The following is a 25,671-nucleotide window of genomic DNA, read 5'->3' on the forward strand; positions in this document are numbered from 1 at the left end:
TATTATTTTATCTAGTCATGTATCAGCTTGGTATATGGGCTATATCGGTCCACTTCTTCGGGTACCTCCCACTCAAAATTCGGATAAACTGAAGTCCGGGTTGTCCTTGCGACTCCCTCTATGACGCAAGTCTATACTTCCTGAGATACTGACCTTAATGTTCCAAGAAACCCTGAGGGCTCCAACCAAAATGGCAAATCCCCAAGGTAATTCTCGCAGGAGTTTTTAATGGTGCAGACTTTGCACATCATATTATTTAATCTAGTCATGTATCAGATTGGTATATGGGCTATATCGGTCCACATTCCTTCGAGTACCTCCCGCACAAAATTCAAAAAAGTGAAGTTTAAGAGATCCTCTCGCATCGTTTTGATTCTTTTTTTTAGTAGGTTGTTCTAGCGGCCTCATTTTAACATAATTTAATATTTCGAGTCCTTTATGAAGAAGTTTGGTTACTAAAAATGTTTGGTATATTTCAATGATTTGGTGTAGCCCCACATTACGGTACATACAGATTTTAAAGTTAACTCATGATACAAAATCAATATATTTTATATACCGCATAGTTATTGTGTTCTTTTTTCAGTGGCTGAGGGTATATGTCCGTCAGCACAGCTGACTGATACTTTCTTACTTGTTGTATAGGCCCTATATAATGGTTCCACCTGATTTGCGGTATTTTGAGGATTTTAGCTACATTGTTCGACCAAACTAGCTGTAAGTTGTCATCTAAGATTCCCAGTTGTCAGAAAACTTCTTCAAGAAAAATGTTGAATATAGGTCCTTGTTTCGGCATAGCCCGGTTTCTCCGTATTTAAGATATTTTGAGGATTTTAGCTGCAGTTTTTGTCCGGACTAGCTGTAATTTGATATTCCCAGGTGTCACAAAATTATTGGTATAGTCCCTTGTATGCCAATACCTTCGGATTTTAGTTATTTTGAGCATTTGGCTGAATTTATTGTTGGAGCTAGCTGTAATTTGATTTTGAGTTTCCACAGAAAATTTCAACTGGCGCATTGTTTGGTGTAGGCCCCCATATAGCAGAACCTCCAGATTTTACGTATTATTTACGGAAATAAATTTAATTTTGCATTTGAAGTTTCCAGTGGTCACAAAAGTTCTCCCAACAAAATGTTAAACTGGGTCCATATGGTATAGTCCACGCTAACTATCTGTAATTTTCCATTTGAGGTTTACAGTGATCACAAAACTTCTTCCAACCGGTTTCAGTTGTTTTAAAGTTTTTATCGACTTCTTTGGCCCAAATTAGATGTAGATTGACATTAGAGTTCCTGGTCAAAAACTTATTCTATATAAATATGGACATATGTAGGTCCAAAAAAATTATTTTGTGGTGCTAAATTAACCAATTATCTGTTCTTAAAAATATTTAAATATTATATTTAATTTAAACTGTTATTAAATGCTGTTTTACAAATTTTAATTATCTTTTTTCAGATCTCGTTGATGGTGCTTTACGTAATGTCAATTTAATAATTGAACCACCTGCTGTCAGACGTGGCCAACATGCCATATTACGTTGTATGTACGATCTCGAGGGTGCACCACTTTATTCAGCCAAATTTTATCGCGGCCAATTGGAATTTTATCGTTATACACCTGGTGAATTTCCAAATACGAAAGTTTTTCCCTTTCCCGGAATACATGTTGATGTAAGTATGCAGACTGTTATTACACACGTATTAATGTGAATAAATACATGTGAACACATAAGTTTATGTGGATAGAACCATGGTTTTGCTTGTTAAATATGATATTAATGCAAAATATATTTAAAGTGTTTTTAATGAAAACTTTAAAAATTCATGGACGTTCAACAATTTGAGCTTTTATCTCCGGATAAAAGTCTTACTGATCCGAAATTACATACATACATATGTGTAGTAACAGTTCACAATAGAATGCTGGCATCGGTGGCGTATGAATTATTTGTATGCCTCATACGCAGGGTAGCCGAAAACTCCTAAAGAAGTAATTCTCTGTAGTAAACAAAGCATTCACTTTTAACAAAAACGAATGAAATCTTATAAATACTTTTTAATGCAGTTTATTATATTCCATCCTAACCTGATATAATGCATTTTGTTCCCCCTAAAATTATTTTCCATTAGTTCAAAAAGTTAAATACCAGTAATAGCTTACCCAGATCTATACAACTACACAATATTTCCAATATTTTACAAAACTTTACTTAATGCCTGTTTTTTTATTTTATTTTTTTATTTTAATTAACTCTAAAAAATCACTTCAACCACAACAGTAATCTTAGTCTTCGAAAAGCTTTTAAAAATATTAAAAAATGATCTCAAAACCACATAAAAACCTCAACAGAACAAAAACGAATTACCAACAAAAGCCAACTACAGATGGATGGGAAACGTAAAAGTTTAACTGGTTTCAGAAAAACTAAAAAAAAACATAGAAAAAAATCTGGAAAATAAAAACTACACTAAAATAAATTAAAAATGCATACAATATTTACTGAACGTGGAGCCAAAAAAGAAATGTGGAAAGAGTGAAGAGATGTAGTAGAAGGCGGCAAAAAAGAATATATTTATATAAATACTTTTTCAAAACTCAGACATATGCAAATCGTTTTCCAATACGTAACCAAACACACATGCATATCTGGAGTAAATCTAGTGATGCATGTGTGTACCTGCTTTTTCGCTATGTGTGAGAGTGTGTATAAAAAGTTTGTATTGCTTTTCTCCTATATATGTATGTATGTAAATTGGTTTGTGTGTTGGAGTTTTATATATGTATGCATATGCATTGCCAAAGTGCGACATTGGCACCAATACCTACTACCACATTACTCGCATTTGCAAGGAAAGATATTCGAAACGAGGTGTTCAACATTTGCATTGAATATTTGTACTTCCCTGTGAGTGGGCGTGTGTGTGTATGTTTGTGATAGAACTCTGGGAAAAGTGCCACGAGATAAAGAAACAAAATAAAAAACTTTTTCAATAATCTGTATGCACTGCACCGTAAAGCTGAATTTTATTTTTACAGCATTTGGTTAAGTGAGTTGGGATGGAGTTCTTATAACACTGTGCAACAAAATGGAGGTGAAAGTTCTCTGTTGATTTAGCTTATTTTTGAGATGACATATGTTCAGTCAAAACAAAGTCCTTTTCGTCCTTTATTATAAAAGTACCACAAGATGACGTTTTTCAATGTCACTCAGAAAATTTTTCGATTTTGTCGCGTTTTCATAGTCATTTTTGACATTTGCCCCTGTTTGCTCAGAAAAAACTGTTTTGTGTTTTTGTATGTTCTGTAACGAATATACAAAAAACAAAATATAGTCTTTTTCTGAACAAAAACAGAGTAAATGCACAAAACGACCACGAAAACGAGACAAAAGCGATTAATTGTCAATGAGAGCCGTACCTAAAATTATCTAAGCGACATTTTTGCAGAACACTGCGAAGCTGAAAAATGTAATCTTGTGACACTTTTATAGCGGCTCTGAAAATAAAGGACGAAAAGGACATTGAAGAAAGAGAGTTAGAAGGTCGAAGTGCTCTACGAAAATAATCCCCATTCGATTTGACTGAACATATGTCATCTCAAAAATAAGCTAAATCAACAGAGAACAAAGGTATAACGCTAATTCCTGATGGCTTACAGGGTCTCTAGCAAAAATTTAATCACGCCATAACGCGGAAGTTCGGCTCACGGCGGATCTGTCCTTCGGGGTTCTTAATATACTCACCAAGGGCTTTTATTTCCAAAAGGAATTATCTTTGCCCCAAAATTTGTGTTCACAGTGTAATCAGCTGGGTTCGATAGCTCTTTTTATAGTAGTGTATGATATAGTTCTGTGATCACTTTTATACCCGCCGCCACATTTTGGAGGATGCATTAACTTTGTCATTCCGTTTATAACTCCCCTAAATAATGGTTTGAAAGTCCAAAAAAAAATTATAATCTATCTTGATCATCATAAAATTATAAGTTGATCTGAACATGTCGGTAACAGCCCGTTCATGTATAGACATTTCTCTAGCCCACCCAAAGAATTGAAGTAGATGCATAATTGTTTTGCCACTTCGTTAGTAACACATCGAAATATTCGTCGGAGATCGTATAATCCCTATATAAACTTGATCAGCTTAAAATTCCAAGACGATATAATGATGTCCGTCTGTCTGTCCGTCCATATGTTTGCTGAAATCAGGATACACTTCGTAATATCTAAGATAGAGCTTTATAGTTTTGTACAGAAGTTCATATGATTACTAGGATATTTGGTATTGAAAATTGCGATATCAGTTCAAGTTTTGATATAGCTCCCATAAAGCAATACCTCCCGATTTTCGGTATTTTGAAAGTTGCGGCCCCAGTATTCCTCCGAAATGGCTGAAATTTGGCACTAAGTATAAGCAGAATATGGTCGCTCCCAATTGTCGGTATTTTGAGGATTTTGGCTAAAATTTGGTATTTGGTCTTCGTTTTGGGTACAAAACATTCCCGCAGAATATGGGTGCTATGTCTTTGTTCATTTCTATGTAACATGTATAAGGAAACGAGATTGACCCAATGTTCCCAATAACCCTATTGTTGTTGTTGCAACGTAAACATGTTCGTTCGTATATTTTTTTCGGTTATCTGGTTCTGGTTTCTCTGTATCCAGATTCTAAAATTCTGCAAACTGGACTGGTTGCGCCCATAAAAATCAGGAGACAGGTTAGTGGCGTAAGTTGCCCAGCTAAGCAAATGTAGCGTGTCGTGCCGTCCCAATTCACATAAAGGGCATGTGTTGGTTGTCGAGCCATCAATTCGGGTCCAATATGAATAGAGGCGACAATGGCTGTCATTTTTCTACTGCGATGGATGTAGGTTGGACTCCGGTTACGGCATTCACACTTTACCTTTGTACCGTCTGCGCACCTGCATCTGTTTGAATGTTATTCAAGCCCGACCCAGGTGCTGCCGGCCAGCAACTTGAAAACCTTTTTCCCACTTCCGATCTTGTCGTAAATAGCTGTGGCTTGCTGTAGTACATTACACCCAATATCGTGGGGTAGTTAGTGGTCGGAATCAGTACGTCATCGGTCAATATATTCAGGCTGAGCCGCATTTCCGATTCTTTGTCAGATCTCTAAGTGCTGCCAGCCAGCGACTTGTCGAACATTACACCTAATATCTTGGAAGAGTTAGTGGTCGGAATCAGGACACATTCCACGTTCCGGGATATCCTCCACTACGTTCAGGGATAGCCTCATTTTAGCCGTCTAGTTGGTGAGCAGTGTGGCAGTGGATTTTGTGGTGTATATTGTCATATTCCTCAGATGGACGAACTGCACTAGGATAGCTACATATACATTTAAGCTATCACATATATCATCGACGATAGGAACCGACGCCAAGATCGTACAATCAACGACACACTTTGCGAACTATATGTCGTCTGGAGGGTGTGGAATTTCGGAAAGTTGGAGGTAAAAAAGTTCCAGAGATATCAATCTTCCGTGGGTAACTCCCTGTCTCACTCGACGGTTATTGGGCATCTTATTTCCGAATTCTACAACGTTTCAAACATGGCTGGAGAAAAGTCGTACGGTATCTAAAGCCTTAGAAAGGTCAAGAGCCAAAATTGCTGTTCGGTTGCACGGCCAGCTCCGGTTCAGTCCTCCACTGATATGTGTCGATAATGCGTGTACCGCTGTTGTGGTGCTGTGCATTTTTCGGAATCTATGCTGATGTTGACAACTGGGAGGGAGTAGTGCCTCAAGAATCTTTACTACTGGAGACAAGAGAGACATTGGCCTGTACGATTTACCTCTGCGTGGCTTCAGTAGCCGGAACTTTTTGCCAACATTCAAGGCTTCTGGTAAAATAATGGTTGAAGATAGATTGAGTATACTTGAGAAATTTTCTACTCCGGTTCATCCGGTTGCTCAAGCATTATCATTAAGATTTCGTGTGACCCCAGTGCTTTGGACGATTTCGCATTACGGATGGTAAATTGCGGTCGGCTGGGAGGTCTCTTATACGGCGTAGCACACTCCTCTACGCCCTATCACCCTCGAGGTGTTCTATAAACTGCCGTTGAAAGTAACACGCGCACTAATCTTCGGATTAGTTACAGTCACGTCGCTGAAAGTAACAGCCTTTCTATCATGCTTCATTTCCGGGTTTGAGTGTTTCCCACAATTTACTCAATTCTGTACAAATGTTACATTGCTTCAGGAGGTCTAGCTTTTTTCCGGTTGACTTCAAGAGTAAGTTCTTTAAGTTTTGGTTCCTCAGGGTTCTTACGACGAAGCTCATTTGCTAGTCTCGTCACCTCTGTTTGGAAATTTTGCCTGATTTCGAGTGTTCGCCAGCAGCTATGTAGCGAACGGCTGCAGCAGTGACGACGTACCGGAAAATTTTCTCAGCTACTCGAGAATCTGAGGGAATGGGCTGTTTTCTGAGGCGGTGATTGGTAAATTGGCTGAACCCTTGCCTATCGAAAAACTGATTGGTTCGGAAAAATACGGCAGTCAGAGGTTATGAAGTCAAATGATCTGTTTATAGAGACGATGGTCGGAAGATAGTCTATGCCAAAGGAAATAATGTGGACACGTAATTTATCAGACCGGATGCCCCAATGGTGTTCTCTGATGAGTTGTGGCAATCTCCACTTATAATCGTACAAACGTTTTCGTCCACCGTACAAAATGTTTATGTCATGGAAACTTTAGTCTGATTACGAGTATTCAACCAGAAGGTAGGTAGAGATCGGCTGCTCAAAAATGCTTTCAGCTACCCGAGAATCTGATTGAATGGACAGCTTCCTACGAAGTAATTGGTATATTCCCTGAACTCTTGCCAATCATCTTCTCCATGGTAAAAAAATTACGGTAGTCAGAGGTTATGATGTCGGGTGGTCGCTTTACGAAGACGATGATCGAAGGATGGTCTGAGCCAAAGGAAATAACGGATTGCCAGGGCACGACATTTATGAGACCTCAATGGTGAAGTCTGGCGAGCTGTGGCAATATCCTCTTATCCTCGTAGAAGCGTCTGGGTTTACCGTGCAAAATGTGGAGCTATCAAATTACTCGTCCAGCGCTGTAGCTCTGTGACCATTGCCTAGGACGGAATGCCAAAACTCATGATGAGTAGTCAGAGGTTAGGAAGTCGGGTGGTCGGTTTACGAAGACCATGATCGAAAGATGGTCTGAGCCAAGGGAAACAACGGATTGCCTAGGACTCATTGCCTAGGACTCACAATGAAGTCTGGCGAGCTGTGGGAATCTCCTCTTATCCTAGTAGAAGCGTCTGGGTTCATCGTGCAAAATGTGGAGCTATCAATTTCCTCGGACAGCCCTGTATCTCTATGGCCATTGCCTAGGACGGAATGCCAAAGCTCATGATGAGGGGACTTCATTTCACTTTCACCAGACGACTATTGCTCTTCAAAAGCCAATTAATGTTGGGCATGTAACGCAAGGCACAGCTATGCATCGGCGGTATGAACACATTAAGTACCTCGGTAGTCCCAAACTTTACTGCTATCTCTATACACTTCATGTATGGGTCACTAGAGTCAAGCTCTTGGTAGAGAGTTGTATGTACTGGACAGACTGGTGTATAAGGAATGCATGTCCCGCTCCTTCGATTCTTCTTCGAGCCTTCCGCATATCGTTATAGCCATGGCACGCTAGAGTCGACGGACAGTTTTGTTTCCTGGATCGCAGTGACCCTGATGTTCCTCCGAATCATAAAGTCCACGATTTCGCTGACTATGATACGGAAACCCTTGTAATTTAATTGCAGGAATGATAAAATTTCGGTATGCTGAACAACAACATGTGCTGTTAGATGCATCATGTGTAGTTGTTTGGGAAACTGGGGTGGTGCCCCCTATTCCTACGACGAAGTTGCAGACACACTGGGAAATGATCTGGCTGTACTCCAGAGCATCCTCGAAAATGCACCCATTCCATACATCCATTATATCTCACCGAAGCTGATACATATATGGTGGATGAGGATCTGGAAAACGTAACACAGATCCATGGCTCGGGGTTCTTCTCTATCCTGGTAGGGACCAGAAGAACTCGGAGCATGCATTCCGTGATATATTCATGCTGCCATGGTGAACTAAAAATTTTGACCACAAACACTTAATTGTTGAAGTGATGGCCCCTGGTCGAAGATTTCTCCGAGTCAATCCGGTGCGTAGAACCGGCACCCTAGTGTTACGGGTTACGTCCGCCTGTCCTTGTATTTTTGTAATCAAAATACAATTCGCATTTACTATCCTATCAGAGTGAAATCTGAGGATGGCCACTTTTTTGTCCAAAGGACCACCGCTGTTGTTTTTGGTGAGATTCGGTTCAGATTTATAACTTCCATATATATTTTTGTCCGATTTCATGTATTTGATGTACCAAATATGTCATATATGTCCCATCAATGAAATTTTAAATAAGTGAAGGTATTTAGTCAAGAAATATAGTTGACAAATTATATCGAAGTCTGTTTGGATTTGGATGCAGCTCCCATATAAATATATTTTTGGATGAGATGAGGTATAAAATTGTAATGAGATTTGGAAAATGTGGTCGAATTTGATCTAAAAATAAGTATCCCAAATTATATTGAAATCGGTCCAGGTTTGGATATAGAACCTTTATATTTTTTCGAACGATTTTATTTTTTATGGACAGACATTTCGATGAAATTGGGAAAATGTGGCGGAATTTGGTCTAGAAAAAATATTCGGTCCCGCCCGATTTTTATCCATTAGAAATCTGGTTCCGATAACGTTAATGTGTTTACTTGTTTTCTTTTTTTATAATCCCATCCCTTTTCACAGACCATCACCTGTTAATTTTAGTCTGGCTTCTGTTATATCTTTGTGTGTGTTTGTGTAACACACAACACCAACCTACAGACAAAACAGCCAGCCATTTATCCACCACCCATTTAACGATACTTGAGTCATTTAAATATTCACGCAGAGACAGATGCAATTTACCATTTTTTTGGCCATTAACGTTCATGTAAGAGCAAGAGTGCCTGACATTGGCGTTGCCAAATAAAACTGGACTCTGACAAACAAACTGCCACAACAGAAAAGTTCACAAAAAACAACAACAACATACAGTGCCACTGAGCACCAACTTTTGCCTCAAAATAAAGTTAAAAAATCGACATATAATACCCACAAAGAAGACTTCACTTCCCATAAAATAGAAAACAAACAACAAACAAAAAATGTACGTAGGTGGGATTTAACTGAAAACCATTGCAATTCACATTTCAACTATACACCTTTGCCAACAATCATCCTACGTTTATAGGAAAGATATTTTGTTTGTGTTGCGGGTTACGGTCAACTTTAAAATGGTAAAAGAAAACAAATTAAACCCATATAAAAACAACAACAAAAATAAAGCTAAACATTTGGCAACAACTTTGTATTATCTTACATGGCTGCAGTTGCTACTGCAATCATCTAAAGTGATTACAAATTTTCATGGTCCGGTGGTATTTCAGTGGAAAAAAAAATAGATGAGAGAGAGAGAGAAAAAAAAAATAACTTTTGTTTTATGTTCTATAGATTTTTAACTTTTATTTAGTCAAACAATAATGGCTTCAACTTAAATATTCATATAAATTGATTTTTAGGAAGTGAATATATTTTATTTTTTAGTTTTACCAAAGTAAGAATCCTCATTAGTGAAATTACTTGGAAAATTCAATTTATTTAATTGATCTCTATAAAGATTGTGGGTGTTTTTGTTGGTCATCGTGGTAAACCAAAGATTTCCAATAGAATTTTTATCATATTTTAATGAAACTAAAAATACTATAGTACAAGGAAACTTCTCTAGAGGGCACCATAGTGAGGTATTATGCTTTTGACTGCTTGTTTGGAAAACATGAAAGAAGAGATGAAAAATTTATAATTGTTTTCTGATTTATTGGAAAACGAACGTAAATGGCTTTCCTTTTTCACTTGCAAATAATTTCCGATCATCAAGCTTAACTCTAAACGAGAAAATTAATAAAAAATCATTAAAAATGATCTTCGCCTTAAATGGAAAATTTTCAAAAAATAAAAAACAGGCTGAGCCAGTCCCACGGCCTTGAAAACATATCAAAAAAATGTTGTCACGGCGTGTTAGCGTTCAAAGCCAAAACTCATAACTTCAAAGGCAGCACAAAAAAGCGTTTGTCGTGAAAATACATTTCAGCTGCCAAATATCCGCCAAAATGTATAAAACACATTTGCATTTGAAAAACGAAAAGTTCTAGGACAGAGAAGCCATTACATAGTCGATACGTCTGAAGATCTGCTTTACCACCAGTGAAACCAGGTAACGTAATTTGGTGACTATGTGGGTTCGAGTACTTGGCTTTCCTTTTTCACTTGCAAATAATTTCCGATCATCAAGCTTAACTCTAAACGAGAAAATTAATAAAAAATCATTAAAAATTCAAAAAATAAAAAGGAACGTAAATAAGGTTTATGACTTGTGGACCTGTAATAATAATTCTGTTCTGGAAAGTTACGTACCCCATACGAAGACTTAAGTCAAATTTCAGACCTTTCGGTTTTGCATTGAGGCCACAACATTAAAAACACCGAAAATCGAGAGGCACCCTTCTATGAAGGCTATATGAAAACGTGGATTTACACTGAAAATTTTGTCCTAGAAGAAGACGTGGGCCTATGCCAACAAATTTGAAGTGGAAATTTTTTTGTGGCTACAGCCTTCAAAAACACTGAAAGTCGAGAGGTACCCTTCTATGAGGGTTATATAAAAACGTAGTCCTACACTGATAATTCTTTTCTGGACAGTGTCAAATTTCAGCCATTTCGGTTGGATATTAAGTCAAAAACCTCAAAAATTCCGAAAATCGGGAGGTACCTTGCTATTAGGGCTATATGAAATCGTGGACCACTACTGATAATTCTTTTCTGGAAAGTTGTGTACCCCCAACGAAGACTAAATACTACATTTCAGCCATTTCGGTGGGATATTGAAACTACAACCGTCGAAATATCGAAAGTCGAGGTTTACCGTTCCATGGGGGCTATATCAAAATGTGGACATCCTAGAAGCGCAGGCTAACGCCATGACTCGGATATTTCGACGGTATAAGTTTTTTCACAGGCACGTACATACTTCCCGAGATAAATACCTCAAATATGTATAAAGCTATGTTGTCACCCCAGCATCTTGTGGTCCGTGGCGGGAGTAGGAAGTAACCCCGGAGCATTGCTTTGTTCCATTGTTCACCGGCTCATCCACCGCAGATTTGCGATACGGATCATGTTGCTTCGTACTGTGCCAACTTGATCCCCAGTTAGACTTCGTCGTCGTCATCGGATTATAAGACTACTCCGTAATATCCCCAACAGCAAAACCAGTCGGAGTCTTTAACACCGCGTATTGCTGTTCCAGTTCCTGACAATGTAACATTCCTGAAGTGTAACAGCGACGTGTCATGATCAATAATGGTCACCACGATTCGAGAAACGGAGCTGAACAACACGTACAGTCTCCGGACTTGTGGTGGACACAACGTACTTCTCTTGTATCGTACGAGAGGTGGATATGGTGGACTTGTTCAGTACATACATACCTATCTCGCTTGAGCTCGACTCTTGTGACCTATTATTGGAGTGTATGGAGGTAGCGGTAAAGTGTGGAACCACCGAAATAGAACTGATAAATGTGTTTATACCAACGATTAATAGATGTGTCCCGAGTTATTTGGCTAACGTGGCCTAATGTTGCTAGTCCTTGCTAGTCCTAAGAGATTTTAATGCTCATCATGATTAAACTATAAAATGACCAGAGAGTGATAGCGCCGTCTGATTAAATAGCTAGGATTAGAGGAAACTGCCATAGTTCGTCTTACATATCCACGTGTCAACTGGTCTGACGAATGACGTGACTTGACAGACTGTTATTTCTCTTAGATCGGGCCATATCCCCATTCTCATCTCCATCAGTAGACCAGCGACTTCATAACCTCTGAATGCCGAACTTTCCATAAGCATGGGAATGACAGTTCAGATTCAGAGAATACACCAACTGCACAAACCCTTTGATGTAAGGGTAGCAAAGAGGAATTTCAGAGACATCGTCACGGCTATAAGGCGATCGGCTGCAGCCGTGACGATGTCTCTGAAATTCCTCTTTCTCTGCTGGTCGAACTTAAGAATTAAGATCGAATGAGAGTGATAAGCTTGGTCGTATGAACCATAGCCAACCCTCACAGAAAAAAAATTGTAGTTGATAAAAAGAATTCAAATATTCAATCAAAAATTTATAGATTTTGCGGCGATAAAAAATTTCATATTGACAAAATTCGATAAAAATTATTTGATCACAAAGTAAAAATACAGGTTGAAAAAATAAAATTCTAATATTGATTAAAAAATTTATCGTTTTTTTATTTTGAACTGATAAAATATTTCACATATTGACAAAAATATTTATCAAAATTTTCAACATTTTGCTTGATAAAAACAAAATATTTTCTTGACTAAAAAAATTTTTGAATGCATTTTTTCCAATTGATAAAAAATATTCATAATTGCAATTATTTTGTTTTTCCTTTTTTTTGTTAAATACAAACCCAAAAGCCACCTAAAAAAGTTGTTTCTCTCGCTCTTGAGAGCGAGAACATGCGGCAAACGTTCATTACCATTTTAACTACAGAAATTTATTAACAACCATAAACAAATTTCAATAAATTATTTGTTTGAAATCGTTTATTGATCGCTTTCTTGTAACATTTTCATGTTAGATAAACATTTTCCCATTTTGTTCGTAATATTTTATCGCCATTCGACAAAAATATGGCGATAAAGCTGTTAATCAAAGTTTCCGGGGTGCCTTTTTTTGTGCAGAGTCAGAAAACAAGCGGGAAAAATAGCTGGAATATCTGATCAATGTTGCAGCACACATTGAAACCGATAGTAATGTATTGCGTACAATGGGTCGTTTTCGAACCCTGGTAAAAAGGATGTTCAGACATTTGTCGTGTCTAACGGATCCAAAGAGTTGCTCGGGTTATTTTAACCGACAATTAGAATCCCCATAACGACCGCATGAAGACAAGGGTTTTACTTCATTTGTGGTCTCTTCCAGCCAAAGCAAAACCACTAAAATTTATTATGTGTGTTGTTGCAGTTGTTATCAGAGGCGAAATATCATTCAAAGCTTTTAAATCTGACGAAATTTAAATGGTGATGCTAAGCAGTTGTATAAACCAGCAGTAGAGTATCTGAAAAGGGTCCCCAACTTATAGTAAGCCAACCCGAAGCCTGTAAAATTGGCAGGATTGTCCCATTTCTGAACCAGGCAAGGACGCCGACAAAGGTGTATCATACAAGCCAATTTCATTTTTCTCACTGGTTGCAAAGATTCTTGAGGCGTTACTCCTCCCCTGCATCACAGCTTGTTCTCTAGTTATGGATCATCACCACGGGTTCCGGCATAGTACCACACTAACTCGGCACGCCCGTTCCACACACATTAACCGAAGTTTAAACAAGAACAGGTCGTACCACAAAACAGTGATGGTAGCATTAGACTTGGCTAAAGATTTTACTGTGGTCAATCATGCTTAAGATGACGCGAATACTATCCTCCGGCCTGGTGTGAAACGTTGGGTCAACAACTATGTTTGTGGTCGCCAGTCATACGTGGATTTCAGAAAAAGATTGTACGCCTAAGCGTTGGATCCTACCTTTGATAACATTGTTGTCAGTTTAGACGTCTGTCTCACTGACATATTCCATGCGACATATTCCATGCAGAAATTGAGCTCCCACTGAATGTACAGATCGATGGATCAATAATTCCGACCACTATCTACCCCAAAGTCGACATTCGACTGCTTATACAAGTCGCCCGATCATACCACAGATATCTGCGATAAGATGAGAAGAAACAAGGTTTTCAAGACCTTAGGTGGCAGCACTTGATGGGTGGGTCTGTGGTAAGCTATGTGGGGCAAATGTGGTTTGCCAACATAAGTGATGCGCAATTTCATAATTTTGCGCTTAAGTGCGAAAGACTATATTAGTTTAGTACACCACAGAGATCACCAATGAGTTACTTGCCCCCGTAAGCCAATTGAGCACGCACAAGTTTTTCGGGCCTTTTGCTTTTTTAACGCATGTGTTTTTTTTTCCACCACCACAAAAAATACTTACGACGCATCAAGACCGTTGCTTGTGCGTAATAAGTAAAACAAGTGTCCATCATATTTTGCACTGTATACAAAACTCGCAATCGTATATAGTTTGCCAATTGGCTTATCAAGTAGAAGCACACACACAACGCTACAAAAAATAAACAATTGTAATTTTATTTGTTGTTGTTTCGTTTGTGTATGCTTTTCTTTATTTGCTTTAAATGTTATGTGTGTTTTTTAGCATGTTCTTTTAACGTTTGAAAATCAGTGTTAGAAAATGATCTTAGCTCTCATTCTCTCGGAGAGCACGAGACAATCGGTTGAATTACAAGGGTTGAAAACAATACTTGATGTGCAATGAGCAAAAAAGTAAGACAGAAATTGTTATTGCGTATTTAAAACTACTTGGCAAAGCATACGCAAGTGTCAAAAAATATCCATTTTTAAATAACTTATTTTTTGAGTGGCTAGCCACACTCGTACATATTTTGAGAATGGCAAGCAACACTTGCATTTATTTTTTAGAGTAGCAAGCCGCACATACGCTTGTTTTTCAGCATGTGGCTTATGAGTGTCAAAATCAGCTACTTGCGCACTTCTCTGGTACACCAAGTATCTCCTCCGCAAATTTCAACAGTTTAAGGGCACTTGTCGGGTCATGTTGAAATTTAATAGGGGGTGGACGTTGTGGTCATGACTCCAGACAAAAAATCTTCCTAGGATATTATTAAAGCATTAAAGCCTTTAGTAGTCTTTGTTATTCATTCTTTTTCACGAATAATATTAAAAAACATAACAAACGAAAAATTAAAACTTTAGCCTTTTTTCTGACACGACAATCTTTTACCCATCTTCTTAATGTCGTTGTCTCGATAAATAATATTATCTCATTTAAAAAAAAAATAAAAATTCATCCTCATTTTGTTCTACACTGTTAACCCAACATCTTTCTTGTTTCTTTTTTTCATATATCTTTTATACACAGGTCACCAGCTCGAATGCGACACAAGTGTTAATACGCAATGTGGGCTTCGGTTTATCGGGCAATTTTACTTGTGAAGTAACTGCAGATGCACCATTATTCTCTACAGCCCAGGCAGTTGCAATAATGCAGGTTGTCGGTAAGTCGAATATAAAGTATATGAAAAGCGAACACATTGACATATTGCCATGTAGATTGTGTGTACGTGAGTGTGAGTGCGTATAAAAATGGAAAAGAATTACACGTAGCTAAATTGACACATCTGCTCACGTTCATACATTGTACTTTTAAAGAATATAAATGTGTGTGTGTGTGCCAGCTAGCATTTATGCATGTATGAAAAGAAACAAAAAGAACCAAACGAAATTTACATGTCGTTATCCTTATGACAAAAGCAGCAACAGCAAAAAAGGCATTAAGAACACGACGAAAATCACATTGACAATATAAAGATAAAAATGTCATATAAGGTAAAAAATTGGGAAAGCAAGAATACACACACATAAAAGATATTGTCGAGAAAGATATGCATGAAACAAAATAATAAATTAAGAAAGCAAATATTATTTTAACTCACAATAAAATTTAAATTAACAACGATTTCTGTGTGTGTGCGTACGTAGTACATTGTGGTTAATGTGTTATAAAAAGTTGATATATACTTTGATATTCTCTTTTTTACGAGTGCAGTTTAAAGTATAATTTTTGATGGACCAGCGGGTGTTGTTTAAAGGAATTTTTTACATGGATCATGAGCTCTTTAATCTTGGATTTAATTAAGAATATTTTTAATTTGCCAAAAACATCATAATGGTGAACTTTTTTACAAATATTTTTTCATGAACTATTTAAGCGTGGGTTTTTAAAAGATATTTTTCATGGACTATATAAGGATTGAATCTTAAAAACTATAGAAGGATTGAATCTTAAAATATATGTTTTTATTCACTATATAAGCGTGGATTTTTCAAAATATTTTTTCATGGACTATATAGCCGTTAATTGTTTAACAAATATTTTTGTCATGGACTAGATAAGCGTGAACTTTTTATTTTTAAGTTTTTGCCTTTTTAGGGGCGAAGGCCATTATTTGTGAGATTTAATTAATTTAATTAATCGAGCTTTTTATGACCTAAGGAGATTACATTGAAAAATTGATATCTAGCGAAGTCCTACACACATACATCAACCACTATGCGACGATCGTTTCGTTAGCTGTTTAGGCTAACATCATCAGGCATATTAGATGTTGTTGTTGTTGCTAGACAATTTTCGCCATTTGCTCCTATTTATACACCCAAGATTGCACTTTTTAAATTTTGTTTCATTTTTGTTTGAATTTTTTTTTTTTCAAGTATTTTATTTATTTGATAAGCGTGGATTTTTTTAAAATATTTTTCATTTACTTTATAAGCGTGGATTTTTTTTTAATATTTTGTTATTAAATTTACATGCGTAGATTTTTTTTAAATATTTTGTTATTAAATTTATAGGCGTGAATTTTTTAAATATTTTGTCAGTAAATTTGTTAGCCTGGACTTTTTTAATTTTTTTTTTCATGGACTATATAAACGGGAACTTTTTTAAAAATATTTTTTCATTGATTTTATGATCGTGAAATTTTTTTGAAAATATTTTTTCATTGATTTTATTATCGTGGAATTTTTTGAAAATATTATTTCATGGACTTTATAAGCGTGGATTTTTTAAAATATATTTTATGGATTTCATGATTTTTTAAGTATTTTTTAATGGTCTGTATATGCTCGAATTTTTTAAATATTTTTTTATGGACTATAAAAGCGTGGATTTTTTAAAATATATTTTATGGATTTCATGATTTTTTAAGTATTTTTTAACGGTCTGTATATGCGTGAATTTTTTAAATATTTTTTCATGGACTATATAAGCGTGAATTATTTAAAAAAGTTTTTCATGGACTATATAAGCGTAATTTTTTTTAAATATTTTTTTTTTATTTTTTCATATTTAAAAAAAAAAAAGATTTCAATAACTTTATAAGCGTGGATTTTTTTGAAAATATTTTATTTTTTATTTTTATATTTTTTCATGGACTATATACTCGTGGATTTTTTTTTAAATATTTTTTCATATTGTTGGTGTTTTTTATTGTTGGACTGCAGAATTTTACATCTTTGTGTTTATTTCAGCTTTAGTCCATATTTTGTTGTAATTCAATTGTTTGAATAACAACAAAATATTTTAAAGTGGATATGAAATTGATTAGTTGCGGGCGAAGGGTAGGGAATACTATAGTTTCAGTTGTCACCAAACAACTTCATCAGTTCCCTTTTTCGCCGACTCTGTATCGATAAACAGGTCAATAAAGCCATCTAGCAAATTAAATAAAATGAGAAATTTGCTGTATGGCCCCAGAGCTGTTTACTCTACAATTTGAGTCGAACTAAAGAATTTCATATCCTCCACTGTTTTTATGTCGTCTTTGCTTCGCAAAGAATACGAACGTAGGAGTGTTGCTTCAATAAGCGGGGATAAAAACAACAACAAAGTTGATTTTGCATTACGCATTGGTCAACAAGGCCGTGCTGATGCCTATTATTGTTGTTGGCGTTTTTTATTGTTGGACTGCAGAATTTTACATCTTTGTGTTTATTTCAGCTTTATTTATTCAAACAATTGAATTACAACAAAATATGGACTAAAGCTGAAATAAACACAAATATTTTTTCATATTTTTTAAAAATATTTTTCACTAACTTTATAAGCGTGGATTTTGTAAAATATTTTTTTATATTTTTTAAAAATATTTTTCACTAACTTTATAAGCGTGGATTTTTTAAAATATTTTTTCATATTTTTTAAAAATATTTTTCACTAACTTTATAAGCGTGGATTTTGTAAAATATTTTTTCATATTTTTTAAAAATATTTTTCACTAACTTTATAAGCGTGGATTTTTTAAAATATTTTTTCATATTTTTTAAAAATATTTTTCACTAACTTTATAAGCATGGATTTTGTAAAATATTTTTTCATATTTTTTAAAAATATTTTTCACTAACTTTATAAGCGTGGATTTTTTAAAATATTTTTTCATATTTTTTAAAAATATTTTTCACTAACTTTATAAGCGTGGATTTTGTAAAATATGTTTTCATATTTTTTAAAAATATTTTTCACTAACTTTATAAGCGTGGATTTTTTAAAATATTTTTCATATTTTTTAAATATATTTTTCACTAACTTTATAAGAGTGGATTTTTTAACATATTTTTTAAAAATATTTTTCACTAACTTTATAAGCGTGGATTTTTTAACATATTTTTTAAAAATATTTTTCACTAACTTTATATACGTGGATTTTTTAACATATTTTTTAAAAATATTTTTTACTAGATTTATAAGCTTGGATCTTTTAAAGTATTTTTTCATATTTTTTAAAAATATTTTCACTAACTTTATAAGCGTGGATTTTTTAAAATATTTTTTCATATTTTTTAAAAGTATTTTCACTAACTTTATAAGAGTGGATTTTTTAAAATATTTTTTCATATTTTTTAAAAGTATTTTCACTAACTTTATAAGCGTGGATTTTTTTAATATTGTTTCATGGACTATATAATCGTGGATTTTTTAAAAAATATTTTTTTATTGACTATTTAAGCGTGGCTTTTTTAAAAATATTTTGTCATTGACTATTTAAGCGTGGCTTTTTTAAAAATATTTCTTCGTGGACTATTTAAACGTGGGTTTTTTAAATATTTTTTGATGGACTATTTAGGCGTGGGTTTTTTAAATATTTTTATTCAATAACTTTATAAGTGTGGATTTTTTAAAATATTGTTTCATGGACTATATAAGCGTGGATTTTTTAAAAATATTTTTTCATGGACTATTTAAGCGTGGATTTTTTAAAAATATTTTTTCATGGACTATTTAAGCGTGGCTTTTTTAAAAATGTTTTTTCATGGATTATTTATGCGTGGGTTTTTTAAATATTTTTTCATGGACAATATAAGCGTGGATTTTTTAAAAATATTTTTTTATTAACTTTGTAAGCGTGGATTTTTTTTTAAATATTTTTCATTAACTTTGTAAGCGTGGATTTTTTAAAAATATTTTTCATTAACTTTATAAGCTTGACTTTTTTAAAATTATTTTTTCATGGACTATATTAGCGTGGGTTTTTTTTTAATATTTTTTCATGGACTATATAAGCGTGGAGTTTTTTAAATATTTGTTCGTTAACTTTGTAGACGTGAATTTTTTAAAAATATTTTTCATGGACTATATTAGCGTGGATTCTTTTAAAACTAGTATTTTTTCAAAGACAATATAAACTTGGCTTTTTTAAAATATTTTTTCGTGGAAGTAAATTTCCAAATTAAATGTGAAATAAAATGCCCTGTACTTTTCCCCGCCAAATTAAATCAGGACCATTCACACACACACACACACTTCACCCACAACACTTTGCAGACCCTCAATAAAATGTTCACTCAATTGCCCGAACACATCATTAGTTTTCTTCAAAACCCTAACAAATAAATTGTCATGTCCCATTTGGAAGAGAAAAGACAATTAAAAAGCATTGCAAAAGGATTTCTTAATGAAAGGAAATACAACAACTTTAATTATTGTTTACACAACAAATAAGAATTATGTGACTTTAATGTGTTTCTTTATGGTATTTTATTATGTTTTAGATAGACAGACGACACAGCCATCAAGCGACCGTCCTCCACGCCAACATTAACACGAATGTTATATTAGAATAATAAAGAAATCGTAAAACGTTTGCCAGAAAAGGGTTTCTAAAATTCAAATTTCAAAATCATTATGTACCAGAAATGTTATCTAGCAGCTAACCCGCTTAATTTCAGCCAAAAGTTTATTTCCTTAGTACAACAACAACGACGAATGAATGAAAATCATTAATTCTCATTTTATAACAATAAGTAGCAAAAGTTTGTAGTTAAAAGTAAATACGGCTGGCTTCTTCTATCACAACGGAAACCGGATATTCATAGATATTTACTAAGAATACAAAATTGTTGTTGTTGCTATATGGGATCTTAGTTGTGCCCTGAATGGCTGCCGGTCTGTAGTCATAAGCAAGTGATGTGGAAATGTTGTTAGGAAAATTGTTAACATTTTGCAACATTAACAGGTCATTGCGTCACTGTTACTGTTGTTGTTGTTTGTTTTGCATAAATGCCGACGCGGCTCCTTGCCGGATGATGATAATGACAATGACAGGAGTCCTCCTGTTTTACACGGATGAATTAAGGTAGTCATCTTCAAATGGTCGTGGCGGGGCAGGAATGCTCTTGCAAAATAAAGTACATATTAAATAAATTAATATTAGAAAGAAGTAAGGTTGAGGGGAGTATTAGAGAATATTTAAGACAAAATTATATGAAATCAAAATCAAACGTATTTTAAACTGATCGTTCTTTAATGAAATTACACTTCTTTAAAGTGGGTCTGAACTGCTTTACTTAATCAGCCTATCCATTGAATACTAACAATTTCCAGTTATGCACGCATATTATTCATGTTTTATGGCAAAGCCATGTACGCACTATGATTTATTGCGATTTCTGCGGGAGAAAAATAAATGGATTTATAAAATATTCTGTAAATTTATTACCTAAAATTAAAATTCCATTTTGCAGATATTAGAAATGTTACTTATAGGATTTTTTTGATTTAGTTGCAACAAAAAATGGCTCAAGACTCAGACGCACAAAATTCAGACTTAAATTAATGGCAACTAATAATTATATTTTTTGTAGCCTCCACCATTAGATAGGGGATATAAAAACTTTGTTATTCATTTTTGTACACATCGAATTGTTCCTTGGAAGACCCTATTATTATTATAGATCAGCATAAACTTCAAAATTAATATAATGATGTTTGTCTGTCCGCTATTTGAGATAGAGCTGTATAATTTTGCACAGAAGTTTACATTATTGCCGGATGTTCGGTATTGATGGGCCAATCGTTGCACGTTTTGACATATTAATCATTTCGGTATTTTGAAGGTTTTATCACACCAAAGGTGATTGGATTGAAATTTTGATATATAACAAAGTCTTAACAAATTAAAATATTTAATAAATTAATTTATATTGTTATTGCCAGGTATTTTATTCAGACCCACTTTAAAGATATAGTACTGTTTTCAGTATAAACCTTATATTTTTCTGCCACTATTTGTCGTATAAGTGATACTTAAACAAGGCAGCATAAAGTATACGTATGGTGACCATCTGTTCATTATTTGCAGAATACATTGTCGTTAACACGGACCATGTCCTAGATGAATTATACCCGACATATACATACATATGTATATATACATATATGAATGAACTTTTGCATATGCCTGGATTTTTTAAAAATAGTTTTCAGGACTATTTAAGCGCGAATTTTTTTTAAATATTTTACATGGACTACTTAAGGGTGAATTTTTTAACATTTTTTCTTGGACTATATAAGCGTAGAATATTTTTAAATTTTTTTCATGGACTACTAAGTGCGGATTTTTTTAATATTTTTTCTTGGACTATTTAAGCGTGGATTTTTTAAAAATATTTCTTCTCGGACTATTTCAGCGTGGATTTTTTTTTAAATATTTTTTCACGGACTACCTTTGCGGGGATTTTTTTAAAAATATTTTTTTTCATGGAATATTTAGTCTTGGATTTTTTTAAAAATATTTTTTTCATGGAATATTTAGTCTTGGATTTTTTTAAAAATATTTTTTTCATGGAATATTTAGTCTTGGATTTTTTTAAAAATATTTTTTAATGGACTACATTGTGCAACATTTTTAAGGTGATCTTGTGCAAATTCGAACTGATGATTTTTTGAAAGTACAGTTCCAAACGACAAGAAACCCTAGTTGGGTTTTGTTGTGTCAGATCCGGATTTTATGGCCCCATCTAAACATGGTTAAATATTGAGTTTTTAAAGATATTCGGGGCTATATCTCTGAAACCAATGCGAATCTTCTTCTGACCTCTGAAGCAAATTTGTAGATAAGGACAAGAATAAAATGTTTGGACAAATAGTGAACTCGAAAACTACATTTATTGCCTCCAATTTCAAAATATATGCAAAAATTCCACAATTTTTATACATTTCGCACCGTATCTCCAAAACCATTAATTTTTTCTGAATATTTTCTTTTAGAAAAATATTCCCTGGAATGTAATACACAACTCTTCATAACATGTCATTGTCGTAAAATGCCTCTATGCCGTTGTTTTCAGTACATTTTTCAACGACGATTTAATAAAAATGCCAATAATGTAGTGAAATCCGAAATGCGAGATTAAACTGTTGGTGTGAACTGTGTTTGAAATACGTGTTGTAAAAGATATGATGCAAAATACCGCTGAAACAACATGAAGTAAACATTTTAGAGTTTCAGAATGTTCTAAAGAATTGTTGAGAACTTTATTTGGAAGATTTGTGCAAAAGGTTACTTGGTTCAACTCCCAATAGTTTAGCCGATACTGACCAGAATTTCAGCAATTATGTAAAATTTTCTATATTTTATAGATTTTGATGACCTAGATGCAGATTTTCTTGTGTGGTTTGTTCAAAAGATAAGTTCTACTAGTTTAGGGCTACAATATTGCTAAGGACAGCAAGGCCAAATTCCTATTCGTTTCTGAGATAAAGGCCTGATAAATGCAAAAAAGTGTAGATTTAGCCCGGTTTAGATGAGGCCATAAAATCCGAACTGGATCTGACAGGACAAAACCCTACTAGGGTTTTTGTAGTCTAAATATATACTTTCAAGAAATGCATACTAGAGGCTGTTTGCATTTTCAGTGTTGCATAGTGCTATTTTAGGGTGGATTTTTTACAAAATATTTATTCATTAACTATCCACGCTTACGCTTATATTTTTTAAAAAAATATTTTCTCATGGACTATTTTAGGGTGGATTTTTTTTAAAGACTATTTATTCATTAACTACATAAGCCTTGATTTTTTTTAAAAATATTTTTCATGGACTATTTTAGCGTGGAATTTTTAAAATATTTTTTCATGTACTTTATATGAGTGGATTTTTTAAAAATATTTTTCATGGACTATTTTAGCCTGGTAATTTTAAAATATTTTTTAAACAATATTTTTGTGGAATATTTTAGCGTGGATTTAAAACAATATATTTTTTCGTAGACTATTTTAGCGTAGATTTAAAAAAAATATATTTTTTCATTAAATACTTAAGCGTGGATATTAAAAAAAAAATGTTCATTGAATATTTTAGCGTGGATTTTTGCATGGACTGTTTTCGTGTGGATTTCTTTAACAATATTTTTTCTTGGACAATTTAACTTAGATAGTTTTAATATTATTTCATGGACTATTTAGCGGGGATTTTTTTTAACAATATTTTTTCTTTTAACAATATTTTTTAAAATTATATAATAGACTATTTAGCGTGGATTTTTTAAATATTATTTCAAGGACAATTAAGCGTGTATTTTTTTAAAAATAGTTTTTCATGGACTATTTAAGAGTGGATTTTTTTTAATCGTGGATTTTCATACAAATATTTTTTCGTGGACTATTAAAGCGTGGACTTTTTGTACGAATAGTTTTTTCATATTTCTTGTACAAATAGATTTTTCATGAACTATATAAGCGAGTAATTTTTCATGGACTATTTTAGCGTGGATTTTTTTTAAAAATATTTTTAAATATATTATTTAAGCGCGGATTTTTTTAATCATGGACTATTTTTGAGGGGATTTTTGTATTACTTTAGAGTGGATTAAAAAAAAATACTATTTTATCGTAGATTTTTTTAAATATTTTTCACGGATTATTTAAGCGTTGATTTAAAAAAAATATTTTTTCATGGACTATTTAGAGTTAATTTTTTATTTTTTTCATGGACAATTTAACATTGTTTTTTTAAATATATTTTTTTAAAATATTTTTAGCTTGGATTTTTTTAAATATTTTCTCACAAATTATTTAAGAGTGGATTTTTTAAACATAGACTATTTTAGAGTGGATTTTTTTAATTTTTTTTTTACTATTTTAGAGTGGATTTTTTTAAAAAATATTTTTTTTACTATTGTATCGTAGATTTTTTTAAATATTTTTCATGGGCTATTTAACGTGGATTTTTTATTTTTTTCATGGACAATGTAACAGTGTTTTTTTAAATATATATTTTTAAAATATTTTTAGTGTGGATTTTTTTAAATATTTTTTTCACAGATTATTTAAGAGTGGATTTTTTAACGATAACTCTCGAACGGATCAACCGATTATGTCCAAAACTTGGCTTTCGTCAACTCCTTCCGGTACCTCCCCCAATAAAGTTCGAAAATGTTTGAAAAATTTGTTCGCACGATAACTCTGGAAGGGAGTAACCGATTTGGTCCATACCTTGCACATCGTGAAATTTCTACCTGACTTAGGAAGGGTTCCAATATCAACTCAATCAGTCCACTCCTTCGGGTACTTCCCACACAAAATTTCGGAAAAGTGCAGTTTAGGACCTGCTCTTGAATCGCTTTGAGTTTTGCCATCATACGACGGTACAAGTTTCATCAGGGGCAAGTCCATACTACCTGAGAAAATAGCCTGAAAGACGCAAAAAACCCCATGACACCGTGTGTAGTGGATGGAGCGCAAGATAACTCTCGAACAGATCTGCTGATTCGGTCCAAAATTTGGACTTCGTAATATTTTGTCCAAAATTAATTAAGTTCAATGATAAGCCATATCGGTCCACTCCTTCAGGTAACTCCCCCACAAACGTTCAAAAATGTTCGGAAAAATTGTGCGCACGATAACTCTTGAATGGAGTGGCCGATTTGGTCCATACTTTACACATCCTTATATGTCTACCAGATATAGATCAGGTTTGAATATGAACTATATTTGACCACTCCTTCGGGTACCTCATACACAAAATTTCGGATAAATTCTCTTTAAGGCCCGCTCTCGAATCACTTTGATCTCTGTTGAAGCAACTTGTATATGCTGCCTCCTTTACGACGGAAAGAGTTTTTTCGGAGGCAAGTCCATACTTCTTGAGAAAGTAGCCTGAAAGGTGCAAAAAACCCCATGACACCGTGTGTGAACGGGGCAAACAATTTGGTCCAAACTTTTGATCTCCTAATATTTTGTCCACATTTAGTTTAACTTCTAAAATGGTCCATATCGGTCATCTCCTTAGGTTATCTACCACATAAAAGCTCAACATTTATGTCTAGAAGAAGAAGATCCTTGGGAAATGTATACCGATGCTGTTTGTTGTGGTCCAGTTTACAGCGAGATTATGTTTTCCGCGGACAAGTCCATTCTTCCTGGTATACTGATCCAAAAGGTATACTGTGACCCACTAAAGTGTTCAGTGGGCGCTATATAAATCGAAAAGATATGACCACCAAAATAAGATCAACTTCCATAATGGACTACTATATCGGTACATTCCTTCCAGTACCTCCTCCGCAACATTTTGAAC

At 34.0% G+C, this 25,671-nt stretch overlaps 1 protein-coding gene across 6 annotated transcripts in view; it reads left to right on the forward strand.

Moving 5' to 3' along the window:
- The window catches only part of LOC141389026 (uncharacterized), a 559,199-nt gene that overhangs the window by 422,962 nt on the left and 110,566 nt on the right, over positions 1–25,671 (forward strand). For all 6 annotated transcript variants that reach the window (XM_073960023.1, XM_073960024.1, XM_073960026.1 and 3 more), the window contains 2 exons: positions 1,460–1,674; positions 15,180–15,315. In XM_073960023.1, coding sequence (XP_073816124.1) covers positions 1,460–1,674; positions 15,180–15,315 — 351 coding nt within the window. The remainder of the gene's footprint in view (positions 1–1,459; positions 1,675–15,179; positions 15,316–25,671) is intronic.

The sequence above is a fragment of the Musca autumnalis genome, unplaced genomic scaffold (genome assembly GCF_047663935.1).
Source record: "Musca autumnalis isolate F117 unplaced genomic scaffold, ASM4766393v1 scaffold_1, whole genome shotgun sequence".
NCBI lineage: Eukaryota > Metazoa > Arthropoda > Insecta > Diptera > Muscidae > Musca > Musca autumnalis.